Here is a 17,483-nt window from a genome sequence, read left to right as displayed (position 1 = left end):
ATGAGTTCGAGCCCCGCATCGGGCTCTGTACTGTCAGTGCAAAGCCTGCTTCGGATCCTCTGCCCGCCTCTCTCTCTGTCCCTCCCCCACTCGCACTCTGTTTCTCTCTCTCAGAAATATATAAACATTAAAATAATTTTCATAAAGTATATATACCAAAGAATAAATCCATAACTGTGCTATAACATAGGGAATAGCTAGCAGTGGACCAAAAACATTAGGGAGTTTTGCATGATAATAAAGAAAATGGGATTTAGTGGTATAGAAACCAAACAGCTGAAAAATCTATAGTGCAACAGTAGAAAAACAGAAGATTGCTGAAGTGTTCAGTCTTGACAAAATTCTGTAATGACTCTAAATTTAAAGTCACTTATACTCACAGAAGAATGAGGCTAAAGAAAGGTCAGTTGAGTATCAATTGAGAGATTGGCAAAGATGGACCAATTCAGGCTTATTTTTCACTCAGACCCCAGGTCAAGGTAGTTAGCATTCTTTATTGTCTTCCTTTGCCACTCCTTCACTGAAATTGTAGTTCTTCAAATACCCCAACTTTATTGAAAAGTCTCAGGTCCAACTCCTTACGTTGGTGCAGGTCTAAGGATTGTTAAATCTGAGTTTTCCTGAGTCTCAGTAACTCTAACCTACCTCAATGCTTTTCTGTTCTATATTCTTTTTTTTGACTTAGGCATTTCTCTTTACTTTCTTGTACACTCAGGTATGCATTTCAAAGGATGTCTGTTACATCTTAATTGGCATTTCTGTGTTTTATAGTGGTGGGTTTTCCAGGATAAATGGTTCACAGTATTGCCAGAAATGAAACTTAAAAGTATATCTTTAAGCATTTTTTTTTTAAAGAAAGGCTGAATAGGGAGTATATTCCATTGGAATAATTTCGCTTCCAGGAATAATGGCCCTATTTTGTCCTGACATTTGAATAAAAGTTTGTGTAGACTTCAAATTTTAGGTTCCAAACATTTTCCGCTCAGTACTTTATGGACATTTCCTATTATTTGCATTTAGTGTTGCAGAAGAGAAATCCAATGCCAGTTTGATTCTCATTTCTTTTAGGAAATCTAAATGATCATATAACTATTCAAGAAGTAAGTCAGTACTTCCAGATAATACAAAATCAGAAAATAAAGCATCAATTCTAGAAGGTACACTGGTGAGTTTCACCAAATTACTCAAGGAACAGATAATTCTATTATTTTTTCACAGTCTCAGAGAAGAGATAAAGAAGGCACACTCCCCAATTAATTTTATGCAGTTAGAATTACTTAAATAAGAAAACCAGACAAGGATAGCTTAAGGGGGAAAAAAAAAAAAAAAGAAAAGCAATCTCAGTCATGAACACAGAGGTTGAATCCTAAATAAAATATTACCAAACCAAATCTAGCAGTACATAATTAATATATCATGATCAAGATGGATTAGTTGCAGGAAAAGAAGGTTGGTTTAACATTAAATAACCTAGAAAAATCCTTGCACGTGTGTACTAGGAAACATGTGAAAGAATGTTCATAGTAGCATTGGTTGTATGGCAAAACACCAAAACAGTCCAATTGGCTATCAATAGTAAAATGGGTAAATAAATTTTCATCAATAGAATATTACAGAAGTTAAAACAAATAATCTTTAGTTCTGTGTATCAACATAGATGAATCTCAAAAATTATGCTGACCAAAGAAAGCAAGTCATAAATACATAAAATATAATTTTGTTCATATAAACATCAAGATAGGCCACAAAGGAAATGATTAACACAAAATTCAGGATAGTAATCATCTCAGGAATATCGGGAGGGGCACATAGGTGGTAGAGTGTATGTATATAGATGATTTCTGGGGTAGCTGGCAAGGTTCTCCTTTCATGGCTCTTCATCTATTAAATCAATATGCTATACATTTATTTCATGCTGCTTTCTGTATGTTATGCTTAAAAACTTTTTAAGTTTTAAAAAATTAAGAAATTTTGCTCATTAAAAGATATCATTAAGAAAGTGAAAAGGTGGGGTGCTTGGGTGGCTCAGTAGATTAAACATCCAACTCTTGGTTTTGGCTCAGGTCATGATCTCATGGTTTGTGGAATCAAGCCACACGTTGGGCTTTGCACTGCACTGACAGTGTGGAGCCTGCATGGGATTCTCTGTCTCCCTCTCTCTCTCTCTCTGCCCCTCCCTAACTTGTACTCTCTCTCTCAAAATAAATAAACAATAAAAAAAATCCTTTAAGAAGAAAGAAAGTGAAAAGGCAAGCCACAGAGTGGAAACAGATATGTGTGATGTATGTATCTAATGAGGAACTCACATTTATAATATGTGAAGAATTCTTATGAATAAATAAAAAAGACACTAAATACACACTTCACCAAAAGGGGAGATGAAAATGGACAATTAATATTTGAAAATGGGCCCAATATCCATAGTCATAAGGCAAATATAGATTAAAGCCACAGTGTAATACAGGTACATACCCACCAGAATGGCTAAAGTGAATATGCTAAGTCTTCACAGCACTGGTGGCCATGTAAATCGATACTTCCATTTAGAAAACAGTGTGGCAGTATCTACTAAGGTGAATGTATGCCAATCCTATGACCCACTCCCACTCTTAGGTATATAACAAGAAAAAATATATGTATGTATATATATATATATATATATATATGTGTATATATATATATATATATATATATATATATGTATATTTACATATGAGCAGGAATGTTCTCAGCAACACTGTTTATAATAGCCTCAAACTGGTAACTACCCAAAGGTCTATCAACAGTACAATGGAGGAATAAATTATGGTATATTCATACAATGTAGTACTATACAGCCATGAGGATGGATGGACTACAATTACATAGAACAATACGTATAAATCTCACAAATGTAAGGTTGACAAAAGAAGTCAACAACAAAAGAGTACATAGTACATGGTTGCATTTGTATAAAATTCAAAAACAGGAAAAACTAATGAATAGTGTTGGAAGTCAAGACAGGGGTCAACCTTGATGAGGGATAGTACTTGAAGCAGGCCTCTGGGGGACCTCTGAAATGGTGGTAGTTTTCTGTTTCCTGGTCAGGGCCATGATTACACAGATGTGCTCATTTTGTGAAAAGTCACTGAGTTTTATGCATGATTCTGCATTTTTCTGTATATATGTTATTTCTATAATGTGTTCTTTAAAAAGGAGGGGAAAGGCCTGGATGATATTATGGTTGATGATATTATGTCACTGAGGAATCTGATTGACCTTCCAATTCTTTGTGCATGACTTGTAAAAAACAAAACAAAACAAAACAAAAAGGAAGTAACTAGTAGAATGGAAATTGAAAGTAAAACTTTTAAACAATACATGGGGAAAGTGGGTGGAAGGGTATATAAGTAGAAACATTCTTTGGTTCAATACTCTTGATTTTTCTGCCTTAGTTCTCTATTATATTTTAAATAGAGCTGGGAGTAGGAATAAATGATAATGTTTGAAACCAATGAATTTATCAGATCACTTTCAAAGAGGAGGCTGGTGCTTTTATTCTGGCTGCACCAATTCTCAGCTCCTTTAGGAATACAGCCCACTAGGGGTACGTGGGTGGCTCAGTTGGTTAAGCGTTTGACTTAGGCTCAGGTCATGATCTCACAGCTCAGCAAGTGGGTTCCATCCCTGCATTGGGCTCTGCAGACAGCTCAAAGCCTGGAGCCTGTTTCAGATTCTGTGTCTCCCTCTTGCTCTCTGCCCCTCCCTCACTCACACTCTGTCTATCTCTCAAAAATAAACATTAAAAAAAAAAAAAAAAAGGAATGGAGCCCACTCTCCTGGAGTGCTGAAATGGGCAGCAAGAAAGATAAATTCATTTTAGCTGTTTTTTTTTTTTTCCAAAGGTATCTTCCAGCCCCTCCTCCAACATCGACCCAGGCAACTATGGTGAAGTGCATGATCTGATCACCCAGATACCCTCTCAAGTGCAGATACAAGATATTACTAAGGAGCTACACTGCCCACTGTGTAATGATTGGTTCCGTGATCCATTGATGCTAAGCTGTGGCCACAACTTCTGCCAGGCTTGTATCCAAAACTTTTGGAAGCAGCAAGCAAAGGAAACATTCTGTCCTGAGTGTAAGATGCTATGTCAATATAGCAACTGTACATTCAACCTTGTGCTAGAGAAGCTGGTAGAGAAGATTAAGAAGCTACCCTTACTCAAGGGCCATCCACAGTGCCCAGAGCATGGAGAGAACCTGAAACTATTCAGTAAGCCAGATGGGAAACTGATCTGCTTTCAATGCAAAGATGCTCGGTTGTCTGTGGGGCAGTCTAAAGATTTCCTGCAGATCTCTGATGCTGTCACTTTCTTCATGGTGGGTGAGCCCTGGGCCTTGAATAATGCCTTAGGAGAGCTGGGAAAAATCTTTTGTAGGGTTTCTTCTTTCTTTCAGCCGCACCCCTCTATTCAGATGATTATTAGTAAGCTTAGAAAATACAACATATCTTGCAACGTTCTTTCTCTAGAGTTGCTGATGATAGGAAAGAACAGTGGAGTAGCTCTAAGCCTACTCCCCCCTCCCCCAATCAAATATTTACTTACACTCTGCAATGACAGCACTCTACTAGACACTGGGTAGAATGTGGATGTACAAGATATTGCTCTTGTTATAAAAGTCTTGAAATTTAGGCAAGTTCAAAATGAATAAAACAACAGAAGCAAGACATTCTACTATTGAGAGCTAAATTTCATCACATTTGTAATATTCATAAATATTTAGAATTTCAGAGAAGATTAGAGAAAACTGAAATAGGGGATGTGTGGTGAAGGAAAGCTTGAATTGGGAAATCATTTGCATTTTAATGGGCAGAAATAGGAAATGAGTGCTCTAAGTGATAATAATGTAAGTAAAAGTAGAGACAGTGAGAACAGTATAACTTCTAGAGTAGAAGATGTAGAGTTCTATTACCTTCTTCAACCCCCTACAATAAGCTAATAAGAGCATAAAACTAAATTTTTCTGCTGCTTGTTATATTCTTCACAATTCTTAGAAGAGACAGGAATTGTAGTTCAGGGTAAAGGAAAGATTTTTGCAGCAAGAGCTTGCTTTTTTTTTTTTTTTTTTTCTTCTCACACTCTGGGGCTTTAGGAGAGATGTCCCTATGGTCCTTCATCTCCCAAGTTAGTGTGGATTAAGTCTGTGTGGTATTCCCAGGAGGAGCTTACCATCCACCAGGGTCAACTGGAGACAACACTGAAGGAACTTCAGTCTCTGAAGAATATGCAGAAAGATGCTATTGCTGCTTACAAGGTGAGAAGCAGGGCAGAGGGGCTATGAGATAGACCTGGAACACTTTCCTTGTAACTTCAGCCATGTGAGTGTAAAGGATACACTAAATGGCACCTGGGCTATAGCATTAGAAAATGGACACTGTAGGATGGAAGGAAATACAGCAGTGAAGTAAGTTCTCAATGGTTCTTCAACAGAGAGAACACACTGAACTTTCCCATTATATGCTGATCCTTCTTATGTCCCCATCACTAGGTGATTGTTCTGGGTTTGTGATGTGTCTGGTCTTTCCCTTTATATATGGCAAAATAAGGAATTTATCAGAAAAATGCACTAAGGATTGCTATGTCCAAAGAAATACCTTTCTTTTGAGTTTACAATCAGGCTACCTCTGATTGAAGGTCTCCTGGATTGCTGGTTTTTATCATCTGATTTGATCTTTCCTAGCTCCCCTCAAACTAAATAAATAAACTATTGCTGTTTTATATATACAGGGGATCTAGGACAATTAATAGAAACTTGGCAAAGCAGTCCCTGGGTTATGGGGCTAAACTGGGAGTTCTGTTTCTTCATTAATTATTCTATGGAGGAGGGTATTCTCTGGCATTTGGCATTGTACAAAAATATGCACGAGAGAAAGAAGAAGGATAGATGGAAATAATGTCTCCAGAGAATGTTGTTTCTGTTGTAGGAGCTCCTAGTTCAGCTATTACAGTCAACATTCATTCATTAAAAAAAAAAATTATTGAGTGGGTAAGGCATTATACTAGATACTATATTACACTAGGGTGGGAAACAGATTAATGGGATTGAGTGATCCCATCAATAGCAATAAAACGACAACTGTGATAATTACTATGAATGAAGGTAAAGCGTGCTACAAGAGCATATACATGAAGAACTAATTTAGGCTAGGGAAAGGGTATTCTCTGAAGAAATCACCTATTAAAAACTGAGAACCAGGGGCACCTGGGTGGCTCAGTCAGTTAAGTGTCCGACTTCAGCTCAGGTCATGAGCTCACTATTTGTGAGTTTGAGCCCCACATTGGGCTCTGTGCTGACAGCTCAGGGCCTGGAGCCTCCTTCAGATTCTGTGTCTCCCCCTCTCTCTGCCCCTCCCATGCTCATGCTCTGTCTTTCTCTGTCTCTCAATAATAAATGAACATTAAAAAAATTTTTTAATTGAGAACTGAAGGATAAGTAACTTAGCCAAGGGAACTGATTGAGAGGAATATGAAGGAAGTGGCCTGGAGAAGAATGTTCTATGAAGAGCAAAGAACATATGGAAAAGTCCTGACAGGAAACTAGTTGCTATATTAAATAGAGAGAAGCTAATAAAATTAGATCATGGTAAGCAAAATGAGATTGAAGAGGTGGATATGGGCCCAATTATGTGGGCCCTTGGAGATAAATTAGGAATTTTGAACTTCATCCTATGAATAATGAGAAGGCATTAAAGGGTTTAGATAGGACATGATTTCATCTTATTTTGAAAATATCAGTCCAGTGGCTGTGAGAAGAGAGACAATGACAGGATAATGGTTAGAAGGCTACTGCAGTAATCCCAGAGAATAGTGAGAGTGGCTTGGACAAGAGAAGCAGTGGAGATAGAAATAAACGGCTTTGGCATATACTTTGGAGATTGAAAAAAAAAAAAAAACCTGGATGTGGTGACTGATTAGATGTGAGGGGTGAGTGGAAATGTCAAATAGGTAGTTGGATACAGGAATCTAGACCTTGGAAGTTGGTCTAGGATGGAAATAAGAAGTCAGCATACAGACTGATTTAAATCTGTGTGAGAAGAGGAGATTACCTAGAAAGAGAATGTAGAATGAGAAGGGGAAAGAGCCCAGGAAAAAAAATCAAATAACTCTAATATTCAGAGCTTGGTTAGAAGATACAAAACCAACAAATAAGACTGAGAATAGTAGTGAAATAGGCAAAAGGGAGACTGGAGATGTGTGAGCTAGAGGATAGAGTGAATTTTAAGTGTGCCATTATAATGATGGACCATAGAATCCAACCTGGACAAAAGGGGACATGGAGACAGAGAAGATGAACAGAAATGGAGGGGGTCAATGAATAAGAGGTTTCAATGATACCCAATAATTGTTTCTATAGAGGTATCTGACTTAAGAGAGCATAAGTTAATTTTGGGGTTCCTGGGTATCTCAGTTGGTTAAGCGTCTACTCTTGATTTTGGCTCAGGTCATGACCTCATGGTTTGTGAGCTGAAGCCCCACATTAGGCTTTGTGCTGCCAGCATGTGGAGCCTGCTTGGAATTCTCTCTCTCCTCTCTCTCTGTCCCTTCCCCTGCTCGTGATCGTGCACGCGCTTTCTCTCTCAAAATAAATAAATCAACTTAAAAAAAATTTTTTTTCAAGAGTTAATTTTGGAGGTAGTGAAATGGCTGGGGATGATAAAGTCCTGTGTGATTAAAAGAATGAGTAGATACAGGGGAGATCACTAGAAATGATGAGGATAAGGATCTGAGAAGCCTGGATGTCAGATGGTTCACCGCTCAGGATGTTGCAGTTACCTGAGAAAAAGGGTGTTAAGTGTAGCAGTTATCAATTTCAGTGCTTCAGACATTGTCCATCTCCTGCTTCTTCTATATTGTCTTGGTAGCAGAAGTGGCATCCACCCTCCCCCCAGCTCTGATTTCTAGATAAGAATAGTTCTTTCAGCCTCGTTATGGCCCCAGTCTGACAGCATCACTTGGTAGACACTGGTTTGTACTTCTGGGTAGGAAAGTACTATCATTCATTGCAGGATGTTTAATTAATTAACCCCACAGCCTTATATGGCATTGGTTACCACCTCAGTACTGTAATAGGAACCTAAAGACCACTTTTGATGATTTCCTTCCTAAACTATTAAACTGACAGAAAAACAAAGTAAATCTCCCAAAGGATTCTTATTAGTATGGTTAAGTGATGATACTCAAGAGTCATTTTTATGCATTTTCCTGTTATGGTATTTCCCGCATTGTGTGAGTATTGATGGTGTGGGCCCCCATCCCCAAGAGCTAGTCTCAGTAATTACCATGGTGATGATCATGGAGGTTTCCAGGAAAACAAGCTACATCTGCAGCAACACATCTCCTTGGAGTTTCTAAAGCTACATCAGTTCCTGCACAGCAAAGAAAAGAACATTTTAAATGAGCTCCGAGAAGAGGGGAAAGCCTTGAATGAGGAGATGGAGCTGAATCTGAACCAGCTTCAGGAACAGTGTCTCCTAGCCAAGGAGATGTTGGTGAGCATCCAGACACGGATGGAACAGCAGGATCCCTTTGACTTTCTCAAAGTAAGACCCCATATTAACATAATTATGGGTACACCAGTTAGGGGAAAAAAAAGAACTGCTGTAGTGCTTTTAAGATTTTCTGGGAGAAATGCAGAAGGCTACTTTTGCCTTACACTCAGTAGAAAGCTTTGCCTTCACCCTCCTAAAAAAAGATAATAAATGCCCTTAGTAATGGTATCTATTAATATTTTAATGTTTCTTCATAAAGAATTTTGAAGATTTGTTTCTCAAAAATAAGAATGTTGAAACTTAGATTGGCTTTCAATTGACCTGTTTGAAAGGTGTTTGCCAATATTTACTATCTGAAGCTTCACCTCCGAAGTGTCATTGATTATCACCTTAGCACTCGGAAGTTTACTTAGCCAGAGTAAGAGAAAGTGGCTTTGGGTCTGGAACACCTACACTATTTTTCTCCTGAGACCATTTGGCAGTATAGGTAGAAATAGCCTAGCTATTAATTTCTCCCCTTGTTTCATGTAAAAGGCAACACTAGAAAATCAGAATAAGATAAGGCCAGTTTATCCTGGGTTAGATGAAGGATACCGATCAGAAAAGATATATGGAGGTTGGGATGAATTGGAATGGCAACATCTGCACAGAATCTCAGTATTGATGATAAAATTCTGGTGGTGGCCAGTATCACCAAAGAAATTTCTGGAGTTGATGAGCAGGCATCTAATTTCTTTATTGCTCCTTTTCTCTTCTAGGATATCACATCTCTCTTGGATAGGTAAGTGTTTCTATATGGTATTAATATCCTTCCTCCAGTTCCTGGAGGATGTCTAAGAATAAGTGATTTATGTCCCCTGCAGCTTGGAACAAGGAACAAAGGTGCTGATACCCAGAGAGCTTATCTCCAGAAAGTTGAACCCAGGCCTGTACAAAGGTCCCATCCAGTACATGATGTGGAGGGAAATGCAATCCTCTCTCTCTCCAGGTATCAGAGGGTCGTAGCTATTGGTTCCTGGGTCTCCTAATCTCTGTTTCTTCTGTGGGAACTCTTCTGTGGCCCTAATTAGTACAGTAAAACCTTGGATTGCAAGTAACTTGTTCAGTGAGTATTCTGCAAGACAAGCAAACATTTCTAATAAATTTTAACTTGATAAACAAGTGATGTCTTGCAATATGAGTAGTACGTGACACCAAATGTCACATGATCATAACTAAACCAATGGTTTCTCTCTCTCTCCTGTGTCTCTCTCTCTGTGGGATTGTGAGCAATTGTCAGTGCAATGCCACATTTCCATGAAATCCTCAAAAGGAGGCAAAAGCAAGTGTTATTGAATAGGTTCCTTGTTAAAGTTGCACGAAAAGAAAGACTCCATTGAGCGAATAGATAGCAGTGATTCTGTTAGTGATAGTGAAAGTCCTCCTACACAATAACCCTCCCCTTGTTTCCCTCACACCAGCCATGAAGGTTTTCAAAGGTAAATGAGGGTTAATTTGTTTGTCTTTATGTTTTGTATTTTTAAAGTTTATTTATTTTTCAGAGAGACAGAGACAGTGTGACTGGGGGAGAGATAGAGAGAGAGGGGGGAGAAAGAATCCCAAGCAGGCTCTGCACTGCAAAACAGAGCCCAAAGGGAGAGAGAGAGAGAGAGAGAAAATTCCAAGCAGGCTCCTCCCTGTCAGCACAGAGCCCAATGTGGGGCCCCAACCCACAAACCATGAGATGATGACCTGAGCTGAAGTCAGATGCTTAACTGACTGAGCCACCCAGGCGTCTCCCCACTGGGGTATTTTTAAATTTCAGTTATTGAGTTCTTCATCTCTGATTTTTTATATTTTCTATGTCTTTGTTGAAAGTCTCACTGAGATTCTCCACTCTTAAGTCCAATGAGTATCTTATGACCATTACTTTGAATTCTTTGCCAGGCATATTGTTTATCTCCATTTAATTTAGCTCTTTTGTGGTGATTTTGTCCTGTTCTTTCTTCTTCTTTTTTTCTTTTTAAGTTTTATTAATTTTTTTTATTATTTTTTTAATACATTGTCATCTTTATTATATTCAACTTTTACTTTTCCAGCTGTTTGTAATAATCCCTCACAATCCCAGACTTGCTTGTGCTTGTACATACAAACTCATATTTTTAAATTTTTTTTTGTGTTCTTTTTTTTTCTTGTTTTTTTTTAATTTTTTTATATGAAATTTATTGACAAATTGGTTTCCATACAACACCCAGTGCTCATCCCAAAAGGTGCCCTCCTCAATACCCATCACCCACCCTCTCCTCCCTCCCACCCCCCATCAACCCTCAGTTTGTTCTCAGTTTTTAACAGTCTCTTATGCTTTGGCTCTCTCCCACTCTAACCTGTTTTTTTTTTTTCCTTCCCCTCCCCCATGGGTTCCTGTTAAGTTTCTCAGGGTCCACATAAGAGTGAAACCATATGGTATCTGTCTTTCTCTGTATGGCTTATTTCACTTAGCATCACACTCTCCAGTTCCATCCACGTTGCTACAAAAGGCCATATTTCATTTTTTCTCATTGCCACGTAATATTCCATTGTGTATATAAACCACAATTTCTTTATCCATTCATCAGTTGATGGACATTTAGGCTCTTTCCATAATTTGGCTATTGTTGAGAGTGCTGCTATGAACATTGGGGTACAAGTGGCCCTATGCATCAGTACTCCTGTATCCCTTGGATAAATTCCTAGCAGTGCTAGTGCTGGGTCATAGGGTAGGTCTATTTTTAATTTTCTGAGGAACCTCCACACTGCTTTCCAGAGCGGCTGCACCAATTTGCATTCCCACCAACAGTGCAAGAGGGTTCCCGTTTCTCCACATCCTCTCCAGCATCTATAGTCTCCTGATTTGTTCATTTTGGCCACTCTGACTGGCGTGAGGTGATACCCTGAGTGTGGTTTTGATTTGTATTTCCCTGATAAGGAGCGACGCTGAACATCTTTTCATGTGCCTGTTGGCCATCCGGATGTCTTCTTTAGAGAAGTGTCTATTCATGTTTTCTGCCCATTTCTTCACTGGGTTATTTGTTTTTCGGGTGTGGAGTTTGGTGAGCTCTTTATAGATTTTGGATACTAGCCCTTTGTCCGATATGTCATTTGCGAATATCTTTTCCCATTCCGTTGGTTGCCTTTTAGTTTTGTTGGTTGTTTCCTTTGCTGTGCAGAAGCTTTTTATCTTCATAAGGTCCCAGTAATTCACTTTTGCTTTTAATTCCCTTGTCTTTGGGGATGTGTCGAGTAAGAGATTGCTACGGCTGAGGTCAGAGAGGTCTTTTCCTGCTTTCTCCTCTAAGGTTTTGATGGTTTCCTGTCTCACATTTAGGTCCTTTATCCATTTTGAGTTTATTTTTGTGAATGGTGTGAGAAAGTGGTCTAGTTTCAACCTTCTGCATGTTGCTGCCCAGTTCTCCCAGCACCATTTGTTAAAGAGGCTGTCTTTTTTCCATTGGATGTTCTTTCCTGCTTTGTCAAAGATGAGTTGGCCATACGTTTGTGGGTCTAGTTCTGGGGTTTCTATTCTATTCCATTGGTCTATGTGTCTGTTTTTGTGCCAATACCATGCTGTCTTGATGATGACAGCTTTGTAGTAGAGGCTAAAGTCTGGGATTGTGATGCCTCCTGCTTTGGTCTTCTTCAAAATTCCTTTGGCTATTCGGGGCCTTTTGTGGTTCCATATGAATTTTAGGATTGCTTGTTCTAGTTTCGAGAAGAATGCTGGTGCAATTTTGATTGGGATTGCATTGAATGTGTAGATAGCTTTGGGTAGTATTGACATTTTGACAATATTTATTTTTCCATTCCATGAGCAGGGAATGTCTTTCCATTTCTTTGTATCTTCTTCAATTTCCTTCATAAGCTTTCTATAGTTTTCAGCATACAGATCCTTTACATCTTTGGTTAGATTTATTCCTAGGTATTTTATGCTTCTTGGTGCAATTGTGAATGGGATCAGTTTCTTTATTTGTCTTTCTGTTGCTTCATTGTTAGTGTATAAGAATGCAACTGATTTCTGTACATTGATTTTGTATCCTGCAACTTTGCTGAATTCCTGTATCAGTTCTAGTAGGCTTTTGGTGGAGTCTATAGGATTTTCCATGTATAATATCATGTCATCTGCAAAAAGCGAAAGCTTGACTTCATCTTTGCCAATTTTGATGCCTTTGATTTCCTTTTGTTGTCTGATTGCTGATGCTAGAACTTCCAGCACTATGTTAAACAGCAGCGGTGAGAGTGGGCATCCCTGTCGTGTTCCTGATCTCAGGGAAAAAGCTCTCAGTTTTTCCCCGTTGAGGATGATGTTAGCTGTGGGCTTTTCATAAATGGCTTTTATGATCTTTAAGTATGTTCCTTCTATCCCGACTTTCTCAAGGGTTTCTATTAAGAAAGGGTGCTGGATTTTGTCAAAGGCCTTTTCTGCATCGATTGACAGGATCATATGGTTCTTCTCTTTTTTTTTGTTAATGTGATGTATCACGTTGATTGATTTGCGAATGTTGAACCAGCCCTGCATCCCAGGAATGAATCCCACTTGATCATGGTGAATAATTCTTTTTATATGCCGTTGAATTCGATTTGCTAGTATCTTATTGAGAATGTTTGCATCCATATTCATCAGGGATATTGGCCTGTAGTTCTCTTTTTTCACTGGGTCTCTGTCTGGTTTAGGAATCAAAGTAATACTGGCTTCATAGAATGAGTCTGGAAGTTTTCCTTCCCTTTCTATTTCTTGGACTAGCTTGAGAAGGATAGGTATTATCTCTGCTTTAAACGTCTGGTAGAACTCCCCTGGGAAGCCATCTGGTCCTGGACTCTTATTTGTTGGGAGATTTTTGATAACTGATTCAATTTCTTCTCTGGTTATGGGTGTGTTCAAGCTTTCTATTTCCTCCTGATTGAGTTTTGGAAGAGTGTGGGTGTTCAGGAATTTTTCCATTTCTTCCAGGTTGTCCAATTTGTTGGCATATAATTTTTCATAGTATTCCCTGATAATTGTTTGTATCTCTGAGGGATTGGTTGTAATCATTCCATTTTCATTCATGATGTTATCTATTTGGGTCATCTCCCTTTTCTTTTTGAGAAGCCTGGCTAGAGGTTTGTCAATTTTGTTTATTTTTTCAAAAAACCAACGCTTGGTTTCGTTGATCTGCTCTACAGTTTTTTTAGATTCTATATTGTTTATTTCTGCTCTGATCTTTATTATTTCTCTTCTTCTGCTGGGTTTAGGCTGCCTTTGCTGTTCTGCTTCTAGTTCCTTTAGGTGTGCTGTTAGATTTTGTATTTGGGATTTTTCTTGTTTCTTGAGATAGGCCTGGATTGCAATGTATTTTCCTCTCAGGACTGCCTTCGCTGCGTCCCAAAGCGTTTGGATTGTTGTATTTTCATTTTCGTTTGTTTCCATATATTTTTTAATTTCTTCTCTAATTGCCTGGTTGACCCACTCATTCGTTAGTAGGGTGTTCTTTAACCTCCATGCCTTTGGAGGTTTTCCAGACTTTTTCCTGTGGTTGATTTCAAGCTTCATAGCATTGTGGTCTGAAAGTATGCATGGTATAATTTCAATTCTTGTAAACTTATGAAGGGCTGTTTTGTGACCCAGTATATGATCTATCTTGGAGAATGTTCCATGTGCACTCGAGAAGAAAGTATATTCTGTTGCTTTGGGATGCAGAGTTCTAAATATATCTGTCAAGTCCATCTGATCCAATGTCTCATTCAGGGCCCTTGTTTCTTTATTGACCGTGTGTCTAGATGATCTGTCCATTTCTGTAAGTGGGGTGTTAAAGTCCCCTGCAATTACCACATTCTTATCAATAAGGTTGCTTATGTTTATGAGTAATTGTTTTATATATTTGGGGGCTCCGGTATTCGGCGCATAGACATTTATAATTGTTAGCTCTTCCTGATGGATAGACCCTGTAACTATTATATAATGTCCTTCTTCATCTCTTGTTACAGCCTTTACTTTAAAGTCTAGTTTGTCTGATATAAGTATGGCTACTCCAGCTTTCTTTTGGCTTCCAGTCGCATGATAAATAGTTCTCCATCCCCTCACTCTCAATCTAAAGGTGTCCTCAGGTCTAAAATGAGTCTCTTGTAGACAGCAAATAGATGGGTCTTGTTTTTTTATCCATTCTGATACCCTATGTCTTTTGGTTGGCGCATTTAATCCATTTACATTCAGTGTTATTATAGAAAGATATGGGTTTAGAGTCATTGTGATGTCTGTATGTTTTATGCTTGTAGTGATGTCTCTGGGACTTTGTCTCACTGGGTCCCCCTTAGGATCTCTTGTAGGGCTGGTTTAGTGGTGACAAATTCCTTCAGTTTTTGTTTGTTTGGGAAGACCTTTATCTCTCCTTCTATTCTAAATGACAGACTTGCTGGATAAAGGATTCTCGGCTGCATATTTTTTCTGTCTAGCACCCTGAAAATCTCGTGCCAATTCTTTCTGGCCTGCCACGTTTCAAAAGAGAGATCAGTCACGAGTCTTATAGGTCTCCCTTTATATGTGAGGGCATGTTTACCCCTTGCTGCTTTCAGAATTTTCTCTTTATCCTTGTATTTTGCCAGTTTCACTATGATATGTCGTGCAGAAGATCGATTCAAGTTACGTCTGAAGGGAGTTCTCTGTGCCTCTTGGATTTCAGTGCCTTTTTCCTTCCCCAGTTCAGGGAAGTTCTCAGCTATTATTTCTTCAAGTACCCCTTCAGCACCTTTCCCTCTCTCTTCCTCCTCTGGGATACCAATTATGCGTATATTATTTCTTTTTAGTGTATCACTTAGTTCTCTAATTTTCCCCTCATACTCCTGGATTTTTTTATCTCTCTTTTTCTCAGCTTCCTCTTTTTCCATAACTTTATCTTCTAGTTCACCTATTCTCTCCTCTGCCTCTTCAAGCCGAGCTGTGGTGGTTTCCATTTTGTTATGCATTTCGTTTAAAGCGTTTTTCAGCTCCTCGTGACTGTTCCTTAGTCCCTTGATCTCTGTAGCAAGAGATTCTCTGCTGTCCTCTATACTGTTTTCAAGCCCAGCGATTAATTTTATGACTATTATTCTAAATTCACTTTCTGTTATATTATTTAAATCCTTTTTGGTCAGCTCATTAGCTGTTGTTATTTTCTGGAGATTCTTCTGAGGGGAATTCTTCCGCTTGGTCATTTTGGATAGTCCCTGGCGTGGTGAGGACCCGCAGGGCCCTTCCCCTGTGCTGTGGTGTATAACTGGAGTCGGTGGGCGGGGCCGCAGTCAGACCTGATGTCTGCCCCCAGCCCACCGCTGGGGCCACAGTCAGACTGGTGTATGCCTTCTCTTCCCCTCTCCTAGGGGCGGGATTCACTGTGGGGTGGTGTGGCCCGTCTGGGCTACTTGCACACTGCCAGGCTTGTGATGCTGGGGCTCTGGCGTATTAGCTGGGGTGGGTAGGCAAGGTGCACGGGGGCAGGAGGGGCAGGCTTAGATCGCTTCTCCTTAGGTGATCCTCTTCAGGAGGGGCCCTGTGGCAGCAGGAGGGAGTCAGATCCGCTGCTGAGGTTTGGCTCCGCAGAAGCAGAGTTGGGTGTTTGCACGGAGCAAGCAAGTTCCCTGGCAGGAACTGGTTCTCTTTGGGATTTTGGCTGGGGGATGGGCAGGGGAGATGGCGCTGGCGAGCGCCTTTGTTCCCCACCAAACTGAGCTCTGTTGTCAGGGGGCTCAGCAGCTCTCCCTCCCTTTGTCCTCCAGCCTTCCCACTTTCGGAGCAGAGCTGTTAACTTATGACCTCCCAGACGCTAAGTCGCGCTTGTTGTGGGAACACAGTCCGTCAGGCCCCTCAGCTTTTGCAAGCCAGACTCGGGGGCTCTGCTTGGCCGGCGAGCCGCCCCTCCGCCCCGGCTCCCTCCCGCCAGTCCGTGGAGCACGCACCGCCTCGCCGCCCTTCCTACCCTCTTCCGTGGGCCTCTCGTCTGCGTTTGGCTCCAGCGACTCCGTTCTGCTAATCCTCTGGCAGTTTTCTGGGTTATTTAGGCAGGTGTAGGTGGAATCTAAGTGATCAGCAGGACGCGTGGTGAGCCCAGCGTCCTCCTAAGCCACCATCTTGCCGCTTCTCCTAAGTTTTATTTATTTAAGTAATCTCCACACCCAACACAGAGCTTGAGCTCATGACTCCAAGATGAAGAATTGTACATTCTTCTGAATGAGCCAGCCAGGCACCGCTGTCCTATTCTTTCATTTGGGACACATTCCTCTGTCTCCTCATTTTGTCTAACTTTCTGTGTTTGTTTCTATGTATTAGTAAAGTCAGTTATGTCTCCTGATCTTGAAAGTAGAGGTCTTCTTCTTAGAAGTCCTGTGGTGGCTGTAGCACAATATCCCCTGTTTACCAGAAGCAGGAGCTTCAGGGGTGTCTCCTATGGGGGTGTACCCCATTATTGTGGCTGAGCCTCATTTGCTTTCAGTTCAGTTGTCTTCATAGGCCCACTTTGCCCATTGTGGGCTGGGTTTGGCCCCTGTGATGTTAAGAGGCCAGTCTGGGGCCATCATGGGCTTGTAGTTGGGCAATGTCAGCAGTCAGATCAGATGCCTGCCTTCAGCCTGTTTGCCAGGGCTGTGGTTGCACTGAATTTTAGGGTGCTCTCCCTGCCTTGTCCCCTGAGAGGCTTTTGTTTGTGGGTGAAGCCTGCAGTCAGGCTAGATGTCTTCTGGGGCTATAGACACACTGATTGACAGGGCATTCTCTGTACTGCCAGTTACAAGGTTTGGCTGCTGGGACTGTAAGTTTACTGGTGTGTGTTGTTATCTTCCAATAAGGGCAATTTTAAATGAGTGGAATTTGGAGCGGGGGTGCCTGGGTGGCTCAGTCAGTTAAGCCTCTGACTCTTAACTTTGGCTTAGGTCATGATCTCATGGTTCATGAATTCGAGCCCTGCATTGGGCTCTGCACTGACAGCGGGGAG

General features: G+C 40.3%; 2 protein-coding genes across 10 annotated transcripts in view; one reads left to right on the top strand and one right to left on the bottom strand.

The window, feature by feature from the left end:
• Nucleotides 1–17,483, bottom strand: part of LOC102900567 (G2/mitotic-specific cyclin-B1-like) — a 52,641-nt gene that overhangs the window by 21,621 nt on the left and 13,537 nt on the right.
• Nucleotides 1–17,483, top strand: part of TRIM69 (tripartite motif containing 69) — a 59,429-nt gene that overhangs the window by 36,333 nt on the left and 5,613 nt on the right. For 3 of the 9 annotated variants that reach the window (XM_045059400.1, XM_019832522.3, XM_045059399.1), the window contains exons 2-6: nt 3,885–4,361; nt 5,136–5,297; nt 8,350–8,583; nt 9,291–9,313; nt 9,396–9,520. In XM_045059400.1, coding sequence (XP_044915335.1) covers nt 4,035–4,361; nt 5,136–5,297; nt 8,350–8,583; nt 9,291–9,313; nt 9,396–9,520 — 871 coding nt within the window. In that variant the 5' untranslated portion in view covers nt 3,885–4,034. Of the gene's footprint in view, nt 1–3,884; nt 4,362–5,135; nt 5,298–8,341; nt 8,584–9,290; nt 9,314–9,395; nt 9,521–17,483 lie in introns of those variants that run through there. The other 6 variants (XM_019832526.3, XM_019832523.3, XM_019832525.3 and 3 more) reach the window with 6 other exon arrangements.

This window comes from Felis catus, chromosome B3, assembly GCF_018350175.1.
Source record: "Felis catus isolate Fca126 chromosome B3, F.catus_Fca126_mat1.0, whole genome shotgun sequence".
Lineage (NCBI taxonomy): Eukaryota > Metazoa > Chordata > Mammalia > Carnivora > Felidae > Felis > Felis catus.
This window is presented reverse-complemented; position numbering and strand designations above follow the sequence as displayed.